Source organism: Mixophyes fleayi, chromosome 12 (genome assembly GCF_038048845.1).
Source record: "Mixophyes fleayi isolate aMixFle1 chromosome 12, aMixFle1.hap1, whole genome shotgun sequence".
NCBI lineage: Eukaryota > Metazoa > Chordata > Amphibia > Anura > Limnodynastidae > Mixophyes > Mixophyes fleayi.
In genome coordinates, this window is record NC_134413.1 from 38,743,262 (window position 1) to 38,762,978 (window position 19,717).

The 19,717-nt window shown below is 39.2% G+C and overlaps 1 protein-coding gene across 2 annotated transcripts in view; it reads right to left on the bottom strand.

The window, feature by feature from the left end:
• Positions 1-275: 275 nt before the first annotated feature.
• Positions 276-19,717, bottom strand: part of STXBP6 (syntaxin binding protein 6) — a 57,137-nt gene continuing 37,695 nt past the window's right edge. For both annotated transcript variants that reach the window (XM_075193369.1, XM_075193368.1), the window contains exons 3-6: positions 11,673-11,803; positions 3,826-3,991; positions 2,522-2,679; positions 276-1,095 (exon numbers count right to left, since the gene is read on the bottom strand). In XM_075193369.1, coding sequence (XP_075049470.1) covers positions 1,072-1,095; positions 2,522-2,679; positions 3,826-3,991; positions 11,673-11,803 — 479 coding nt within the window. In that variant the 3' untranslated portion in view covers positions 276-1,071. The remainder of the gene's footprint in view (positions 1,096-2,521; positions 2,680-3,825; positions 3,992-11,672; positions 11,804-19,717) is intronic.

Below are 19,717 nucleotides of genomic sequence, written 5' to 3' on the forward strand. Positions count from 1 at the left end.
CGGTATATGCACAGAGGCATCATAGCAGCAACACAAGCAAATGTTCAATTACCAGATAAAAAAAATAAAATAGCCAGTGACTGGTAATGTAATGCCATAATATGTACTTCTTACAAATAGTACATGTCAACCAAAGCTGAAAAGGGAACTGTATCTACCAAAATACTTCACCTCAAACACTTAGCTAAAAATGTGAAAACAATGATCATATGTACGTACCACAAATACATTTTTGTGCGCCTGCTGTTAAAGAAACAAAAAAAGTCATGCCAGAATTGTCTAAAGACATAAGTAACCATTTTATTGCTTGGACAATTATTATGCAACATGGTTCAAAATTAAACACACAGAATTGTTAAAAATGTGCCAGCTCTGTAGAAACACTGGCATGACGAACGTGATGGCGATTTCAACAAATGATGGTGATATATGCCATAAAAGTATAAAAAAGAACAATGTCCAGTGAAGCAGACGAAGCAATGCAAACAATTCATACATGCTTGTCTGTGCAAAGCTGTTTAATATTGCCATTGGAAACAAAGGGTTCTGAGCAAGACTTTAATGTGAAGTAGATTGCGGCAGTACTTGTAAGATAACCAACCTCCCCATAAACAGCCACAGCAGCTCCTTTTGTGAGGCAATATTCACATGAGTGCAGGTGTTTGGCTCAAAAACCGATAGCTAACAATCTTGGTAAACAGTGAGTCCTGCATCTTCAGTCACAAACCAACTTAGCTGCTTGTATCTCCGGGGTGCTGCCTTGGGTCTGTCCTTGGAATAAAATCCTTCCTCCAATTGATGTCCGTGCAGTAGTAGCGTGAAAAGTGGCTCTGTAAGATGTACCCTGCCTTTTATATCCAGAACTAACTCTAACAGGATTTATTCTGTACCCTTGCATTGGCCCAACTTGTACCAGAAAAGCAACATGGGAGTGGCAGGAAGAGATCAACAGGCGTCCCATTCAAAATAAAAATATTGGTATTTTTATTAATAACCTTGTGCTGAGGTTTTGACATAGAGAGTTCGGCAGGGGCAAACGGGTGGTCATGTTTTTTTTTCCAGTCAAGAGTGTCAGCATTTATGTTTCATAGCAAGCTGTGGAGAGAAGTAAAATGTTTGTGATAGTTAGGTTAGGACAGATAATGGTACAGGATGTTAGTTAAATGCAAAACAAAGAAAAATACTCATTAATGGAAATTAAAATTAAACAGCCAATGGAAGATGTAAAAGCAAACCAGAACATGTCCAATATTGCTGGACATAATTAGTATTATCTTTACACATCCAAGGACTCTGCTTCAGAAAAAGACTGGACAAGTATGTCTGTCATTAAAGGATAGCCAGGAAAAAGCAGCTCCCACCCACTCCACTACAAAAAAAAAACCAAAAAAACACTGCAGTACAGCTGAGTTTCATCTGAACAGTGGAATTATCTGGCCATAACACACGTGCCATGTTTGACGAAAACCAAACATTATCACCACAAGGACCTCATGCCAACTGTCAAGCACGACTGTTGGGGTTGAAATGCAGCCACAGGACTGGGATGCCCCCCAATCCTTGAGTCCACCATGAATTCCTCTTTATACTAGAGTATTCTAGAAGAAAATCTGAGACCATCTGTCTGACAACTGAAGCTTAGCTAAAATTGGATCATGCAACAAGACAATAATCCTAAACAAATCAGCAAATCTACAACTGAATGACTAAAAAATAAAAGAATCAAGGTTTTGGAATGGAAAAGTATAAATCATCATCAACATTTATTTATATAGCGCCAGCAAATTCCTTAGCGCTTTACAATTGGGAACAAACATTAATAAGACAATACTGGGTAATACATACAGACAGAGAGGTAAGAGAACCCTGCTCGAAAGCTTACAATCTATAGGACAATGGGAGTTAGAAACACAAGGGCATGTGCTACATCATATTGCACAATGGACCAGCCAGACTGCAAAGGTAAAAGTACTGAGTGGGCTGTGTGTGTTGCAATGTTGGTCAGAAGGTTGTTGTCTTGCGTTAGCAGTGTCGAGGATGGTAATAGGGTAATCTAGGGAAATCAAGACCTCAAAATCAAGATCTCAAACTCATTGAGATGCTGTAGTGTGGACATTAAGAGAATTGTGCATAAACTAATTACCTCAAACATTAATGAGCAGCAACACTGTTGTAAGGAATCAAAATTCCCCTTTTGGAAGTGACAAACTCATTCAAAAAGATGAATCCATCAATTTATTGCTGTGAAAGGTGGTTCTATAAGCAACCAGGTCCTTAAGTATACTATTTCACACATGGCTTCTTTGTATTGGCTTAATTTGTGTTAAATAAACATTGACAAAGTAACATCTGTTATGCGTTATTTGCCACAAATGATCAGATGTACCAAAATATAGGAATTAATCTTGTAATGTCCTGCTATATAAAAGAAAAATAAAATACTGATTGAGAGAGGTTGCACTTTCTTTTTCACATGGCTGTATACACGCACACACAGAACACATACAGTTGTGTTGCTCACCTTGTGGGCAGTGTCTGCAAACTGTTGTGCACTATTCATCATTTCCGCTGTTGATTCCTCAGCACGACCAAGTCGCTCTCCGCGCTCATTAAGGGCTTGGCTAGCTTTCTGTACAGCACTGGTTACACTGTCGGCAGCAGAGTGTAATATACTGTTTCCTGAAAAACAAAAAAAATATACATTCTTCCTTATTGCAGTAATATAAAGACAGCTTTAGAAATGCATAACAATTGATAAAAATGCATACATATGAATCAGAATTCCTTTATATTTTCTTTGGAGTAGGCCATGCTTTTCAAACATATACTCAAGTCTGGTAAACAGTGATTTAAAGAGATACTGTCAACAAGGTTAGCTTAGGTTGTGATTAAACTTGAAAATGAGTGATGAGAGATATTTGTGAAAACTGTTCTACTGCAAAGTATATGAGCTGTTGTCCATAGCAAACAATCAAGATTTTTTTTTATTTTTTTTTTTTAAATACAAGTCACAAAAATGAAAGCAAATATCCGATTGGTGGCTATGGGCAACGTCACCTTTTTATACACAATTTCCTGTAGAAGAGTTTTCATAAACGGCCTCCAGTTTACTGTGGATAACTAGATTCATGAAACAACTACTAATGATGAGATGTGAAGACTCTGAAGATGTGAGCACCAGTATAATTTACCTTGTTGCCAGCTTCAATATCATCACTTGCCCTCAAAAGTATGAAATAGCTAATGGCATTAAATCGAATTCCCACCAGACCACTCATGATCATAAGTAAATAAAAACACTCCGATTACACAACCAGAGTCTAACTGTCTCGTAGGCTAGTCAATAGTATTGCATCTGGGGACACATTTAAGTGATTTAAAGGCAGAAGACAACATTTATGAAAACAGATCAGCAAAACAAACAAACATAACAAAAAAAAAAAAAAAATGAAAACAAAAACCCAAAAACAGTAACAGATGGTGGTGATAATGGATTTCAGCACTTTTTTCCCTGATGCACAATTTAAAAAAAAAAAAAAATGTCCCCCATTTTTCTTAGTTTGGCACAAACCTTTTTGTCTCATTACGGAAATGGACTACTACTGCAACAACATTCAACACTTAGGGCTAGATTTACTAAGCTGCGGGTTTGAAAAAGTGGGGATGTTGCCTATGGCAACCAATCAGATTATAGCTGTCATTTTGTAGAAGGTACTAAATAAACTAAAGCTAGAATCTGATTGGTTGCTATAGGCAACATCCCCACTTTTTTAAACCCGCAGCTTAGTAAAACTAGCCCTTAGACTTTGATGCAGCCGTACTCACCTGAGAAGAGCCTGGACTGGCAGTTGATGAACTCAGGCTTTCTGTCTGAGAGGTATCTCTGACATGTGTGATGCAGGATTTGGAAGAAAGTAAATTTCTCAGAGCCAGAACTAGCCACCCACTGATCAGAAGCGTTATCAAACTGAAGGTCGAATTCCGGGGACTCCTGCAAATGGCCAAAGTGAAACAACATTGTACTACAGGGTAAAGTCCTGTTAGAAAATAGTTTTTTCACTATTGATTCTGGTAATTGTGAACTTGGATACACCAACATTCCAGAGGAAATAACTGCTTTCAGAGTAGTGATCTTTAATATCTTACTTTGGCTGTATGGATGCCTTGGATATAATCCATTTTGCTTATACAGGTGTAGACAGCAAATCACAAAGTTAAGCAGAAAACTATGCACACGTCATTCCGTTCCTTGTGAAATATGAAACCCATTCACCCATGTAAACAGAGATTTGGAAGTGCAAGAGCCCTTTGTGACTTGGATATCCATATAAGATACACAATGAGGCATATAAAGGAAAATCTTGTAAAAAAATAAATTTGGCAATCGGATACAAAAAGGTCTGTTAATGTACAAGTAATTCAGGGAAATAAAGTCGACCTCACTATATAATATTATTATGAATATCTAGAATGGATAATCTATGGACATAAAAATTTCGCTTCACAATGAGGGTATATATTATTGACCCGAGTTGTGGATTCCCAGGTCCCCCTATAGCAGAATAATAACTTTGCCACCTTTCATAGTGAGTTCCCAACAAGGGATCGACGTCTGAATCCTGGTGATCATTTGCAGAAATATAAACAATGTTGTAAATAGTACTAGGTTTCAGCTATATTCAGGTATTCGTAAATGACAGGGAAAGTACACAATCTGCAGGAAGTGTCTTAACACATGTAAAATATAAAGAAAACACTTGTCTGTAAACATTAACTATTTCATTGCAACAATCAGTATTTACCCCATTGTTTCCATACTTGCTGCTGGCTATAAATGCAAAGACTGCCAAAACAGACTCATGATTCCTGTATGACCGGATACAAACTCTGTTGGCACTTTTACAGACTGTATGCTAGCAAAAACCAGGAAGAGATTCTGTGTGCACTTGTTACTATTTGTATTCATAGGTACACATCAAAACGTATATATTTGCAGTTATTCTGTAAAAGCATACTTCCCAACTCTTCCGATTTAGGTGGGACAGTATCTATTTGTGGGTTCTGTCCTCATTGAGACAGGTTTGTCCCTAATGGACCAGGATGCAATGTGGTTAATCCACGGACTGCTGCTGTAATGGATGGGGCAGGTGCATGCGGTAATGAGAGTATTTTGTGGCGAGCACCATCTAAGTGCTAGGCACGCCTCGGGACTGTGGCCTTGCCTCCATACACATTAATTGACAAACCAAATTTAATACTATAAAAGAAGAAAACTTGTAAGGGAAAAACAAACATTGAGCGGTGACCTAATGTTTAGTAAGAGGTTAAAGTGACTTATTCCACTTATGTAGAATGTGTTATTGTTAAACTACACATAACCCCCCCTTCACGCACACACTGTAATGGTATCTAGTACAACTGCAGTAGTACTACACCCTCGAAGTTCTGGGCTGAATGTTGACGACCCCCCCCCCCCCCCCCATGTGTTGTCTGTGATATCTTTGTGGTATATTATCCTAGCTAATTACAGTATATTTCTCTACCTTCCACTATACATGCTATTCATTAAGACCTCCTTATCGGTCATTTATCTAAGGCCCTACCATGAGGAGTGAAAAAGAGCGGTTTACTATCTTTATAGAATGAAACCTGAAAAAGGAGAAGAGGGTCATGTGATGGGAGGCTAGGAGACAGGACGTGTCTGCGTTGATCCTATATTGTTGATATAAACACATACAAGAAAACAAATGTGCAAAAGGTGCTAACCTAATGAAAACCCTGGCAATAATCATAGTGTTTTTACATTGCCCAGAAAACAAACTACTTGACACTGGTGTGGGATAAAGTGCTGCAATCCCAACTTCTGCTACAGAGGTTCACCAACAGTCAAAAGCTGCAACAAACCCAGCTTATATATTTTGACCAGTGGGATAAGGCAGGGCACTTATTGGAGATGCTGTGCAGGCAGTCCATACTGTCCACCAGATTGTTGGCATTAGAGATTATTTGTGGGTTTTGTAACATCTATGCTCAATAACAGATTTTGATAATTTTACACCCAACCACAGAGCACCAATAACAGATTGGTTTTCCTAAAACTACTGTATGCCAGAAACAGAGAAACCTTTGAGGTCCCAGTTCGGTGAAGGAAATTCCCTTCCCCAGCTACTGTACGTTATAAGCAACTCCCCTCCTCAGGTAGCTCAAAGCACAGCTAAAAAGAATAGAGTGAAAGGGAGAAGAAGGGATGGGAGGGAGAGGTAACCAACAAGGTGGGAAGTTAAGTGGATGACCGATAGACTTTTAAGAAAAGGTGGGTTTTTAATGCCCGTTTGAAATTGCACAGGACTGGGGGAAGTTCTAAAAGAGCGAGGGAGATCATACAATGGAGGGGGAAGCGCGGGAGAAGTCTTGTATACGTGAGTGAGAAGAGGCGACGATCATTGGCTGATCGCAGTGGGCGGGAAGGAGTGTGAATAGAGATGAGGTTGGAGATGTAGGGAGCAGTGGAGTTGGCAAGGACCTTGTATGTGAGGGTGAGGAGCTTGAAAAGGATTCTGTAGGGGAAGTGGAGCTAGTGTAGGGCTTGGTAGAGGGGGGAGACAGAAGTGGAGCGGTGAGAAAGGAGGATGAGTCTAGCAGCAGCATTGAGTATAGATCGAAAAGGAACAAGATGAAAATGGGGGAGGCCAGGAAGATTACAGTAGTCCAAGTCAGAGATGATCAGAGAGTGGATGATATATTTGGTGACGTCCTGGGAGAGGAAGGGCCGAATGCGAGCAATGGTAAGTAATTGGAAGTGGCAGGATTTGGTAAGAGGATGAATGTGTGGGGCAGAGGAGAGCGAGTCGTTGACAAGGACCCCCAGGCAGCGATGTTGGGGAACAGATGAGATAGAAGAATTGTCAATAGTGATGGAGAGGGAGCATTGGGAGGAGGTTCTAGATGGCGGAAAGACAATGAGTAAGGTTTTAGCAATATTAAGTTTAAGAAATCTAGAGGACATCCAGGAGATGACAGAGAGGCAGACAGACACCCTAGAGAGAACATGGAGGGAGAGAGATCAGGAGATGAGAGGTACAGTTGAGTGACCATGCCATTTGGACGCAGTGGCAGTCTGGAAGGATATAGATGGGGCCAACCCCATTAGAAACAATTTTGCTCACAGCCGAAATTACCCTCTATGCTGTACAATGCACTGTGTCAATCGCTGACCCTTCAAGACTAGCAGTGATCTGACAGATATAGCAGGATTGTAGAGGCTTTAGCTGCTCTTTACAGCATCAATGAATGGTAGGAATAACTTAATTCATATGTTACTATTGCATAGGTCTATGTCTCCTGCAGCTATATGTATTTTCATGGCTTAAGCACCAACTGAGGCTGCTCTAAATACCAACAGGACAGTGCAACAGTATTACGTTTATCTTGGATGTGCTACTTTGTTTCCTTTGGGCACAGGTTCTAGACACACTGGACTCAGTTCTGGGAATTCCTAGCTGCTGCTCCCCTTTACAATGTATACTCCACCGTACTGACACCATAACCCCATTTGATAACAGACAATTTATCCAGGGAGCCATTTTTATTTTGCTCGTAAATCATCACCCTACCCTGAATATCACCTAAAGTATGTATGTGCCCACAGGACCACTAAAGCCAAATTTGAGCTGACATGGGGTAACTGGATTGCCATTAAGTGGTCTACGCTCACTTTGCACTAAACTGCTTTAATTAACTTGACCATGTCTTGAACTTGTACTGTAATCAAGAACGAACTACATCATTGTGGCACTTTGATTTGCAGCATCTTATGAACTTAAGTGCTCCAGTGTGACAGTGGGTGAACGGTCTTCATTTACTCCAATTTTGTCAGCATGGGAGCACTTGAGCACTATGAACGCTAGCGCTTTTCTAGCTGTATACATGTTAGTGCGCACTGCATGTGTGACAACACCCTAGGATTTTAAAATAGGAAAGACAGAAGTGAAAGCATTTAATAACAACGTATGGAGACAAACTAAATCACATCTCAGCAATGCAGAGGAAGCTGTTAAACAATAGTTAAGACAAGTCAAATGAGGCGTTTAACTCAACTGCCAGCACTATAGAGAAATAGAATTAACACAACAGGAAAGCCTATTCAGCTGCTTTCTCTACATCTTAAACAAGTTGCAAGAAAAAACAAAACAAAATCTTATTCCCTCATTGTCTTTCATGGTAACAAGACTAATTTGTCTTCCCAATGTTTGAACATAAGGTTACCTTCTACTGAAATAAGAAAAGATGATATTTGTAGTGACATTTCTTGCTTTGAATTCCATTGAGTGTAGACAGGGACTGATCAGATAACATTTCGCTCTGTAAGGGTTTGCCACCTATTACACTAAAAATACAACTCTACAAACTTACAATTCTGTAAGACAGGCTTACACAGATGCCATGATATATGATACGAATAAACCCTGCATTTCTGGTCAAAAATTTCAAGCAAAGAATTTAATGAGTAAAAAAAAAAAAAAGAAAAGTATTTTTTCATTTGTTGAGGAAAAAAACCGCAGAGGTATTTATAGACGCCCCATAGCTTTCCTGCTTAGGAAGGATGGTGATTACTGAACAACCACCTGCAGAAAAAAACTCCTAAATCCTATGCCGGAAAAAAAGTGGGCAAACATGAACATGTGTCTTATCTCCTCTGCTGTAACTCCATGTCTTCAATCACCTCTGAGGGAGCAACCACTCCTGTCTCCTATCAGCTTTAGGGTACATTCACACAAACACTGGCAAAATTGATAAAATTCCTAAAAGCTTCCTAAAAACACTTCAGACATGTGATCTCCATGTGCCACACTTTTAAACCCAACGTTAAACTGTGGAAACGGCACCAACGACTGTTATTGGGCCTTGCTGTTTATGATTTTATTGACTTTGGGTACCTCAATGATAACAAGCCAAGGATGCAGCAGTGGTGGATTGGTGTCATAGTAATGAATAGACATAATTGAGTTTACTGAATTAAGAGTCAAATTCATTTCTGGAAGGACTGCTGTGGCTTACTCTTGTCCATTTCACTACTGCAAATCGTTTTGAAAACCTCAACTGAAATTGTACACATGGAATAGCTTTCAGGGTAGATAATGTAATGGTCACTTTCATAAATTGCCATCTGCGCAATGAGTGAAAGAGCCAAGTGAAATTCTTCAGCACTGAAGCACTCTACGTGATGAAGAGGTAGGACCACTTAAAGCATACCTAAGATGGTATCTCCAACAGATCTTACATCAAACGTGAATGTTCCTTTGTAAGGCTTTGATATTAAATTGTTATCCACGTTATACCTTTACATGGGCATTAATCCACAACATGCATGTTAGAACGTGTTAAACCACGGAGTTTAGTTTATAAAAACAACGGTCATAACAGCATAGTGATGCAGTAATTGCTAGTAGAAGCTCAAGGCTCCCCAATCCTGTATATATTGAGTCAGTCCCATATACTTGCCTGTAGGGTCCTCCAAGTGAGAAGGAACAGCCACACAACGCAAAGTCGCATATGCAGTCAACCTCCAATACAGCGCTAGACTGTCAATCCGGAAATTGAATAGTAACATACCATCAGCCGTGCACATTGCCACTAAATCAGTAGCAAAAAGCGGTGACCACATAACAGAAAAGCATATTTTACAATCAAAACGGGTGACTCCACTTCTAAAGCGTTTCTTCGCCCCCCTTTGTTATGATTGGAGGTTTCAGAGAAAAGATTAGACATGATTCTCGACACTATTTAACATTGTCCTGATTAGTCACGTGATCGCGATACAGTCAATCAACGAAGATTAACATATTACTATGGTAATCATAAGCGCTTCCATAATTTTACCATGAAAGAATCACTGTTATAGATTTATCTTTAATGTCTGATCTAGCCATTCAAACCAATAGACCATGGAATGTCCACAATGAAAACACGTATAAAGATCAAATAAAAAAAAACAATGTTACAATGGACAATGCCATTGCTCGTCCAATAGCTATCTATTATACAATATAATATAGAAGCTTTTAACAAAAACTACTACTACATAGCATTCTTTAAAAATATTAATAATTATCCATATTTTACTGAGGTGTGTGGCGAAGATTCTTAACAAATAAATGCATAAATATGTATCAAATAAAATTACTGCATCACTATGCTGTTATGACAGTGGTTTTCATTAACTAAACTCTGTGGTTTAACATGTTCTATCATACATGTTGTGGATTAATGGCCATATAAAGATACAAAGTAGATAACGGTTTCATATCAAAGCCTTACAAAGAAAAATTTACATCTGATGTAAGCCATTTGAAATACCATCTTAGCAACTGTGATTATTACATTGCATGCTCTAATATTCATGCAGCCTATCAATCTAATGGAAATAGAAAGTGAAGTAGCAACGCACTCATGATGAACACTCATGACAAGATATCCATTATGCTAGTGATTAGTGTCCATTCTTATGAAAATTGGATCAGACTAGGAAATGGCTGCCTCCACTGTGTGTAGGAGGAGAGGTGCACTTTAAGCTGAACCTCATGGATTCCAGAATCTAAGGAGTCTACTTATTAAAAGGTGAAAAGCTTTATTGACGGCGCAATGATAGAGCTCATCGCCATAACTATCAAAGAGGTTACCAGATGGTGTTATGCGGTGCTGGTGAAGGCTGAACCACAATTCTGCATTTTGGAGCCTATTAATCTAGAGCGGGACTTTTAAAGCTGCAATGTCTGTTCTTTTGATACCTTCTCAGTATTGGGTTGAAATAAATTATTTTTAGTGTAGATAGCTGAAACTATGTTAAATTATTAAAATGGAGAAAATAATCTTCATCAACTTAAAAACAACATTGAAAGCATGTATTTATATTTTAAAAATAACTAAGGCCACGGAATGCCAAAATTGCTGGCGCTGACAAGTTGGGCCACACATGCACACAACGAGGGAGACTGGCCCAGAGAAGTTAACACTAAGGCCCTGAGTCATTAAGGAAAGTAAGGCAAAAAAAGGAGTAAATGTTCACCAGGACAAACCATGTTGAAATGCAAGGGGTGCAAATTAGTTTATTATTTTGCACATCATTTAAAATATTGGCTGTTTTTTTTCATCTAGCACACAAATACTTGATAGCTTTATTTTTACACTGAGATTTAAAGTTGATCTAGGACATGCCCTACCCAAACTATAAATTTACCTCTCCAACCAATGCAACATGGTTTTGCCCAGGTGCAAAGTTACTCCTTTTCATGCTTTGCTCTCCTTAATGACTAAGGCCATAAGCTGTCTCACTGATATTTATTTTGCTAAATGCAGTCAATGTCGTTTTGAATAATTGGTAATTCAAAACAAGCATGTTACAGTTTCTCATAATAATTTGCTTGTTAGGCAACACTTGTGCTGCATTCTCTGGATAATGTTTTATTTTACTAAAGCAAAAATGTTGAAATTACCAGACAGACATTTCTGAAAGTGGAAATGTGCAAAGTAATGAGATTTGTAGTAACTAACAAGAAAACCAGGAATAACTTAAGAATGTAGACAAGGGAAATAAGTGGCAAGAAGACACTCTCATTTACCATACCACATATAAATAAACTATATACTTGTGAGCTAGTTAGTTCATAACTTACCCGATTAGGGTCAATACCATTTACTTGTCTGAGCTGATCCAGGGTCCACTGAGACCGTCTCACAAAACAAGATGAGCCCTCAAACTGTTTAACCTTGGTGATGTAGACCTGCGGGGGCCGCTTGTTTGACACTGAATATAGAGAAAACAAAACAACCAGACTAAGTTTCTAAGCATAAATCATTTATGTCAAATATAAAGTGCAGATATTGTAATAAACAAACATATGGATATTAAAGATGACTTCTGTACCTGAAAAATGAATTGCAATTATAAAACCATTGTCTTAAAATAACTAATGCAGTTTTAGTTGTCTGAGAATACTCAGGAGACAGCAAGTTACTCTGACTTCTATGTCTATGACTGTAGCAATACCCCGAAATACTCATAATACTGGTGGAGGGCCAAAATGTATAATAAATACTGCTTTGTTAGACCTTATATCCATGTGAAAATACTTCAATTAGTTTTAGCAGCAAGCTAGGAACAAGCTCCCAGCATACAAGCTCTACACTTTGGGTATGCACAACCAGCTGCTTTAAGTATGCCTGTAGCACACCTTTAGAGTGCTAGTTAAGTTCACCAAGACGTCACAGGCGCAATTAAAGTTAAAATATGCACTGTATCAATTTTAACCAAGCTAAACATCCTGTAGGACGGCTCAATGAGTAGCACCATTTATTATTTTTATATTTTTAGCTACAGTTAACATTTGGTGAAAGTCAGATAGAGTCAGGATTGAAAATCCAAGGTTGTAGGCTTTAATGTACTGCATCATTGGGAAAGTGGTGCCAGAACAGATCTGGAAACTGTATAATGTATTAATTATTCATACACCCTTAGATAATTGACAAATATCTGAACACTTTTCAGGGTATTTTCACCATAGGAAATCTGCAGGAGGAGGACTAACAATGTTGAGGATAGGGGTTTAATTATTCTGTTTTGGGATTTTTAGAAACAATCAGGGTGCTTTCTCATGGGTGTACTTTTCCTCCGTCACAGATATGTATTCAACAATTGCTGTGCAGATACTGAACAAAGAAATACAGCAGCCAATGCTCTCCACGCTATTTGTGACTAACTGTGCACAGTTTTCTATTTGCTGGTGACGCTACAAGTCTTTTCGGTTTATGTAGCATGTTATGAATTTCTGATACAGACATCCATGATGAAAATGTATATGTTGCATGTAATCTGCATGGTTCAAACAGGAACAGAAAATGTTATAATTTTTGCATTAAAAAGGAAATGATGGAGCTGAAGGAAAAGCAGGGCGCACTGAGCAACTCAATTACTGGAGTTTGTTTTACTTGCATTTTCTGGTTTTCCATGCCAGACGTGCACCGGTTATCTACAAAAAGTGAAGGCAGCCATTGTAAAAGGGCTGAACAAATAGTCACAAGAATGTAGCTTAACAATTAATTTGAGGCCATTTACATTACGGAGGCATGAGACACGGTGCCTAATGCCATACTTGCAAACTCTCACGGAATGTCTGGCAGACTCCCGCATTTCGCGGGAGTCTCACGGACTCCCGGGAGAGTGTGGCAATCTCCCGGATCTTAGGTCCAAAACAACGAGATTCACCGGGAATCGCATTTGGCCCCACCACCGCTGTAAAATGACGCGGTATGCGCCATTACATCACAGGGCGGGACCAAAATGACACGATTTTTGGAGCCCCGCCCCCTGAACGCCCACCTTCCCCGGCAGGCTCCCGGATCATATTTGCCATAAGTTGGCAAGTATGCCTAATGCCTCAAGGCAGTCACTGGTTCCTAGTGAAGAGATCAGCTGTAAATTGTCAAAAATATATGTTCAGCCCACAAAATGGCTACCTCCACTTTGTGTAGGTGATTGGTTCACTTCAAAGACTAAATCTAGATCTGTTATATTTGAAGAACAGATCCCTTTCTTTCTGAAAATCGATATGATACTTTAAGGTGTATGAAAATACTGTTTGGCTAATCTGGCCCATAAAACCTGCACATGTTGGATAAGAGTGGTTTGAGGAAACGAAGCACAGGTTAGCGCTGAGTGTACTACTTCACAACAGGAACCGTGGCATTTCCTGAATTGACTCTATTCCCTCTTTACACAAGGCTGCATGAATTTCCTTATGCTCAAACAAACCATGCAAACAATTACAGAACATACTGGATAAGCACAAGGACATGACAAACATTTCTCTGTAGACCAGGAGGTTGGGAAATCAGATACATTACAGCAGACATGTACACGATGATAATGTCTCAAATACATGAATATGTTTAGTGCTTGTCTACTGAGCTGAAAACATGGAGTATATTTATCATTGCTGCATGGTTTGTTTATACTAATACCTGTTTTATTAATTATATTTACCTGAAAAAAAGATTTCTTCTTCTCACTGCAAGACTATTGCAAGAATGTCTGTACTGACTTTATCTACATATGCTAAAATGGAGCATACATTATTTTTTTCCCTAAAGACATTAAAATAAACCTGGAAGAGTGGAGTTAATATGTGCTTATAACAACATTACATCATACATGCAAATAATGGTTCCAAATTTGTTACACAAGAGGCTCTGCAATCCAATCCATGCACTGCGGGGTCCACTAGTAATACATGAAATAATATAGTTGTGTTTGATAGGACAAACTGAGAAAACAACCAGACAGGAGCGAGGAACACATCTATAAAAATACTGCTAGCGAGATTAGGATCTAACTATTGTCCACATGATTGATTTGACATCATTAAGGCATATTTTGCAGCAAACAAGTATGTGTAATGTACAGTTCATCTGAGGCTACATTATGAAACTTCAGCCCCACTGCACTATATGGAGGCAGTAATCTTGCGGGCTGAATCAGCATTCAGCCTACCAATTTACTAAGAACTACTGACATCACTGAGGTTTGAGGCACAAAGTACCAATAACCTCAATTATTCTACTAATTCTTTGTGAATTGGATGCAATTTAATGAAGCAATTCAGTCACAAGAAGACTGTCTCCACTATGAACAGGTGACAGGATAGTTACTACATTATCAGGCAAAAGTCTTAAATGTAACAATGACCCCCCCCCCCCCCCATGCTCCAATATTATAGTGTTGTGCAGCCCCAAAACAACAGATTAGGCCTGGCTGTGTGTTTATCTTCCAACTACACAAAAGGACCCACTGACACTGACCAGTCGGCCCACATGCCAAATGGATCGATCTTCTCCATGTGTGGGGTCAAACTGGATACTGATCATGTTGCCAGGGTCTCATCTATCAGTAGCACGCTTAAAAGGATAATTGCACAGTTTTAAGAAGTATAGCAATTCCATTTATATCTTTGGAAAATATTAGGAAATAACTTTCAGCATGAGCAGGGCCAAGCCTGAAAACGGGGCCTGCCATCCCCTGCTTGCCAGAATAATAATAAAAATGATTATATATATCCTCCTCAGTTCGCACTGATTTTCGGGCCAGTACGCCCGCAATTTTCAGTGAATAGTGTGCAGAGAAGAGCCACGATTCATGAGCAAGCAAGAAGACAGAAGAGAAGGCAATGGAAAGCAAAGTAAAGGAACGAAGGCACCATGGAACAGTGCTATAGAGGGGAAGCAGGTGAAAGAGCAAATTCATCAAGGGCACAGTGATGTTGAAGGAGCAGTGTGATAAAGATGGCACAGTGTGATGTGACCAGTTTTCTCTGGTTTTGTCTCAAAATATTGCCTTATTGTCATAGCAGCTGTCCATCAAGCCTATTTAAGGCACATTTGGGTGTGGCTCACAAGCCAGCCCTTGCTAGATGTAAACCCCTATACCTGGGAGGTGAGTGCATCTGATTTTAACTGCATTTTAATGGTGTTTAAAGCATATAGGTCAGTGTAGGACCTGCATATAATGATGATGGGATGCAGGCTTAAATGTTTTGATCAAAATATGAACTAATACCTCAGGTTTTCATTTTGCTAGATACAGACAGATATGCAGTGTAAAGGATAAGCACTGACAACTGTCTTTTTGTTTTGTATACAGTGTGATGGAGGGCACAGTGTGAAAAGAGGGCACCATGGCGCAATGTAATTGAGGGCACAGAGCGATGATTAATTTTCAACAGAAAAGTTTGATTTATTTAATTAAGGGAGATTATATCAAATTAGGTCTTCTTCAAAAGAAAAACCTAACATACATACTTTTAAACTGCTTGTTGAAACCCCCCAAATATATACCTATGCCAGATAGAGGCATAGTTCAAAAGTTGTGAGGTAAAGCCATGGATCTATTCTAATAACTGAAGTGTATATATTAGTTTTGGGCAACAGGCAAACTGCGAGACTCCGCTTGCGGCCCCCCAGCTAGCTGCTCCAGATCCATCTAGAATGGGGGCAGCCAACTCTCCGTGTCAAGTGACCTCTTCTGCACGGGGCAGAGAGGTCACGCTGCCTGCCCAGAGGAGGAAGTTGTGCCCACCCTCTTTCCTTTGGAGGGACACACATGCGCCCCTCCAAATATTTCAGGTTGTCTATCATTGGTATAGACTCACACCAATATGTTTTACTACACACCTGACAAGAAAATATTAATACATAATCTCATTATATACACAGTGTTAAAGAGAAGACAGTAGACTGCAGATAGCATAAGACTCATAAGGTCATGTGCAAGTTAGTAATACTGCTCAAAGGAGTAAGTCTGCACTAAAACCAAAGCAACTCTGGAATGTATGGGTAGAATCCTGTACCCATTGTCTCATGTCTGTCTACTGTCTGTCTCCCCTGTATGTCCTGTCATGTCTTTTGCTACATTCTGTGTGAGTCCCTGCAGTTTTACTCACACTCATCTGTGCTACTTCTGTGTAGCTGCCTCATGTATTTGTGATTTTGTTTACTCAGGGGCGCACTGAGGATTTTTCAGGGGGGTTTCCTCCACCCCCAGAAAAAAACCCTAGAGAGCTGCCGTGCATGCGCGGCAGCTCCGTTTCGGCTGCACTGTACTATACAGCAGCCGCGGTGCTGTATACAATACAGCACCGCTGCGGACGCTTCTTAGACAGCACCGTGGTTGCTGTATAGTACAGTGCCGATATGTAGGGCACTTTTTTAGCAGAGGGGGGGGGGTTTCTGGATATCCAGAAACCCCCCCTGCGTGCGCCACTGTTACTGTATGTATTGTGACCCATTTCAATTTGTACGATTGTCCAGAATATGCTGTGCCTTATAAATAATCATCAGATACTTGATTTCATTATCTAACCTGCAATAGACAGTCACATTTTCTCTATAAATCACAGTCACCAGGAATAACTTTATTTTGTAATGTAAAGTGAATTTAAAAAAACTTTTGTTCTGAGACACATTGCTTTTCATTTGGGCAGCATATGCGTAGATTGTAAGCTTGTGAGCAGGGCCCTCTTACCTCTCTGTCTGTATTACCCAGTATTGTTTTATTAATGTTTGTTCCTAATTGTAAAGCACTATGGAATCTGCTGGCGCTATATAAATAAATGTTGATGATGATGTTGAGGATATGCGTATATTTCTAAAATGTTCATGTAACAGAAAAAGAAAAAAAAAAATAGGGGGAAAAAATGTGCTTGGCCCCTTGTCATTCCATTCAGCTTTCCCATATTCATTGCAACGCCACAAAATATTGCAATATTTATTCTACAACTTGTAACATTTACATGTATACCCGAGTAATGAGTATCATAATAAGTGTTACATACACACCTGTATGTGTTTCTCTCTTTAAATAGAATCAGCTTGAGTTTGCATGCACAAATATTAGCTTTGAGGTTAGTGCCATGTAAGCAAAATGTTATTTATTTATTTAGAGGTTTTTATATATTAGTGCCTACAGCGCTTTACTGAGAACATTTAAATATTCATAGCAGTTGCTGCTCCAGTGAAGCTTACAATCTATATTCCATACTACAGGCCCACACAATCACTTAGGCACATTAAGTCAGAAGCCAGTTAACCTACCAGTATGCTGGGAGTGTTAAATGTTAAAGCATATTAACATGCTCTAAAAGGAGGTGCAAGGAAATCCTCAATGGAAACCCCAGTGATTATATCAGCAAGACTAATGGGGGAAAAGGGGTGTAGAAGAGGGGACAAAGCTTCATAAGTTTTGCTCTGAATAAGTAATGGCAGAAAACCATTTGATATAGTTCCCAATCATGGGAGGAAAGTATTGTGTTTTTGTTATTTTAAATATAGCTCCACCCACCACCGGTGACTTATACATTGTAGATGAAGATACCTTTAAATGGTTTACATATTTTGTTTGTAGATCCACTTTCAATAGGACATTTCTGATTAACTATAAAAATTTAAAATGTAGTTCAGTATACATAACTTGGGGAAAATAAAATGACACCACATATGCAATGTATGATACTGGATAGGGTTAAGGTGAAGAGCCAGAACAATGTATCTGACCTACTAGCACTGGTAAATGGTAATTAGGAGCATTCAATGCATTGACTTGCAACACGCATAAATTAGTACTTCGACCTGGCTTATGGGCTCATAGGAAAGGCAAAGGCAGTCAGAATGATAGATGAAGAAGTATTTCAGTAGAAAACATTGTACCAGTTCCAGGACTCATGTCAGGCATGAGACCGAGAAAGAGAGCGACAGAGAGAGAGAGCGCTACAGACAAAGAGACATTGCGAGAGACAGAGCATGCGACAGAAACAGAGCGCATGACAGAGAGAGAGAGAGAGAGAGAGAGAGAGCGAGAGAGAGAGAAAAAAAAGAGTGTAGCCTATGTGAGACAGCTGGGGGGAGACAAGATATTACAGCTCCATTGCAGCCTTTTAGTGAGGATGACCACAATATAGGCCATAAGGGGCATTTGGCAGTTATCTTCAGACAACAATTTCTGCCATTGGTAAATAATGATTCTCTCCATTTCAATAAGATCATTATCACAAGGGTATCACAGCATGGGCACCTTAAAGGTACTTACATGTGCAACAATTTCATGAATCTTATTATTTTGTACACATAGAGAATATGTTATTTTGAGCACAAGCAGTAGATATCTTAATTGATAATACTATTGATCACACACACACAAAGAGATAAAATTGCTTTCAATCAATGGTCAATCCAATTGCGGAATGTGTTTTTTCCCTCACATATGTTTAGATTGGACCTATATTCCATTAAAACTTTTTCAAGGGTTGTCTGTACACTTCATTATCTGCCCTGACAATCTCTGCATAAGTCTTGACTGGGCTGCTGCTTCTTCTCATGATCATCTTTCTTGTCATTGGGGAGACTCTCTTGCTCGTATTTAAAAGCCAAAGATCACAAAGACTAAGAAGCATACTCCTCATACTCTACCTCAACAGAAGTCTTTACAGGATTCCTTTCTGGTTGTGTCTCAGCTGCAGATATGAATCTTGAACTTAAACCAATGCATAGAATTACTGTGGGTATTCACTTTGCACTGCTCTAAGACAGATTAGGCATAATACATCAGTTTCCAGTGACCCAGTAATACACCACAGTTCCTTTCTAGACCAAAGTTTACACTGCATAATGGTGGCCACATGCTACAAGACTGCAGCCAGTATTGTTGAACTACAGCTCCAAAAAGACTGATGCCAAGTAACAATTCTATAAATATTAATAGGCTAATTATCAGGCGATTTCATCACTAGGCCCAAGATTATCACATTGGAACACCTGCGAACAGCTTAAAATATAGGGTTGTTCTGTACCACAAACGCACAATGGCAATCCAGCAAAGTCAACTTCCCATAATGAATGCTCACGTTCTTATGGAAGGTCACCAGTTCCCCAAACATTGCTAAAACCTTTTTAAAGGGGACTAAATTAGTATTAATTTATCAACATATGCCACTGCCTCATCTTCATAACCACATCACTATTTGCATTTACCAGCCTTTGCGTAAGGAGCAAGTATTTCCCTGAAGTTACAGATTAAAAAAACAACAAACTTTCAAACAAATTGGTCTCAACTTTTCAGACCTTTTGGGCGGAATTTAATTCCGCGGCGTTAAAACTATTACCGTTATTACGGTAG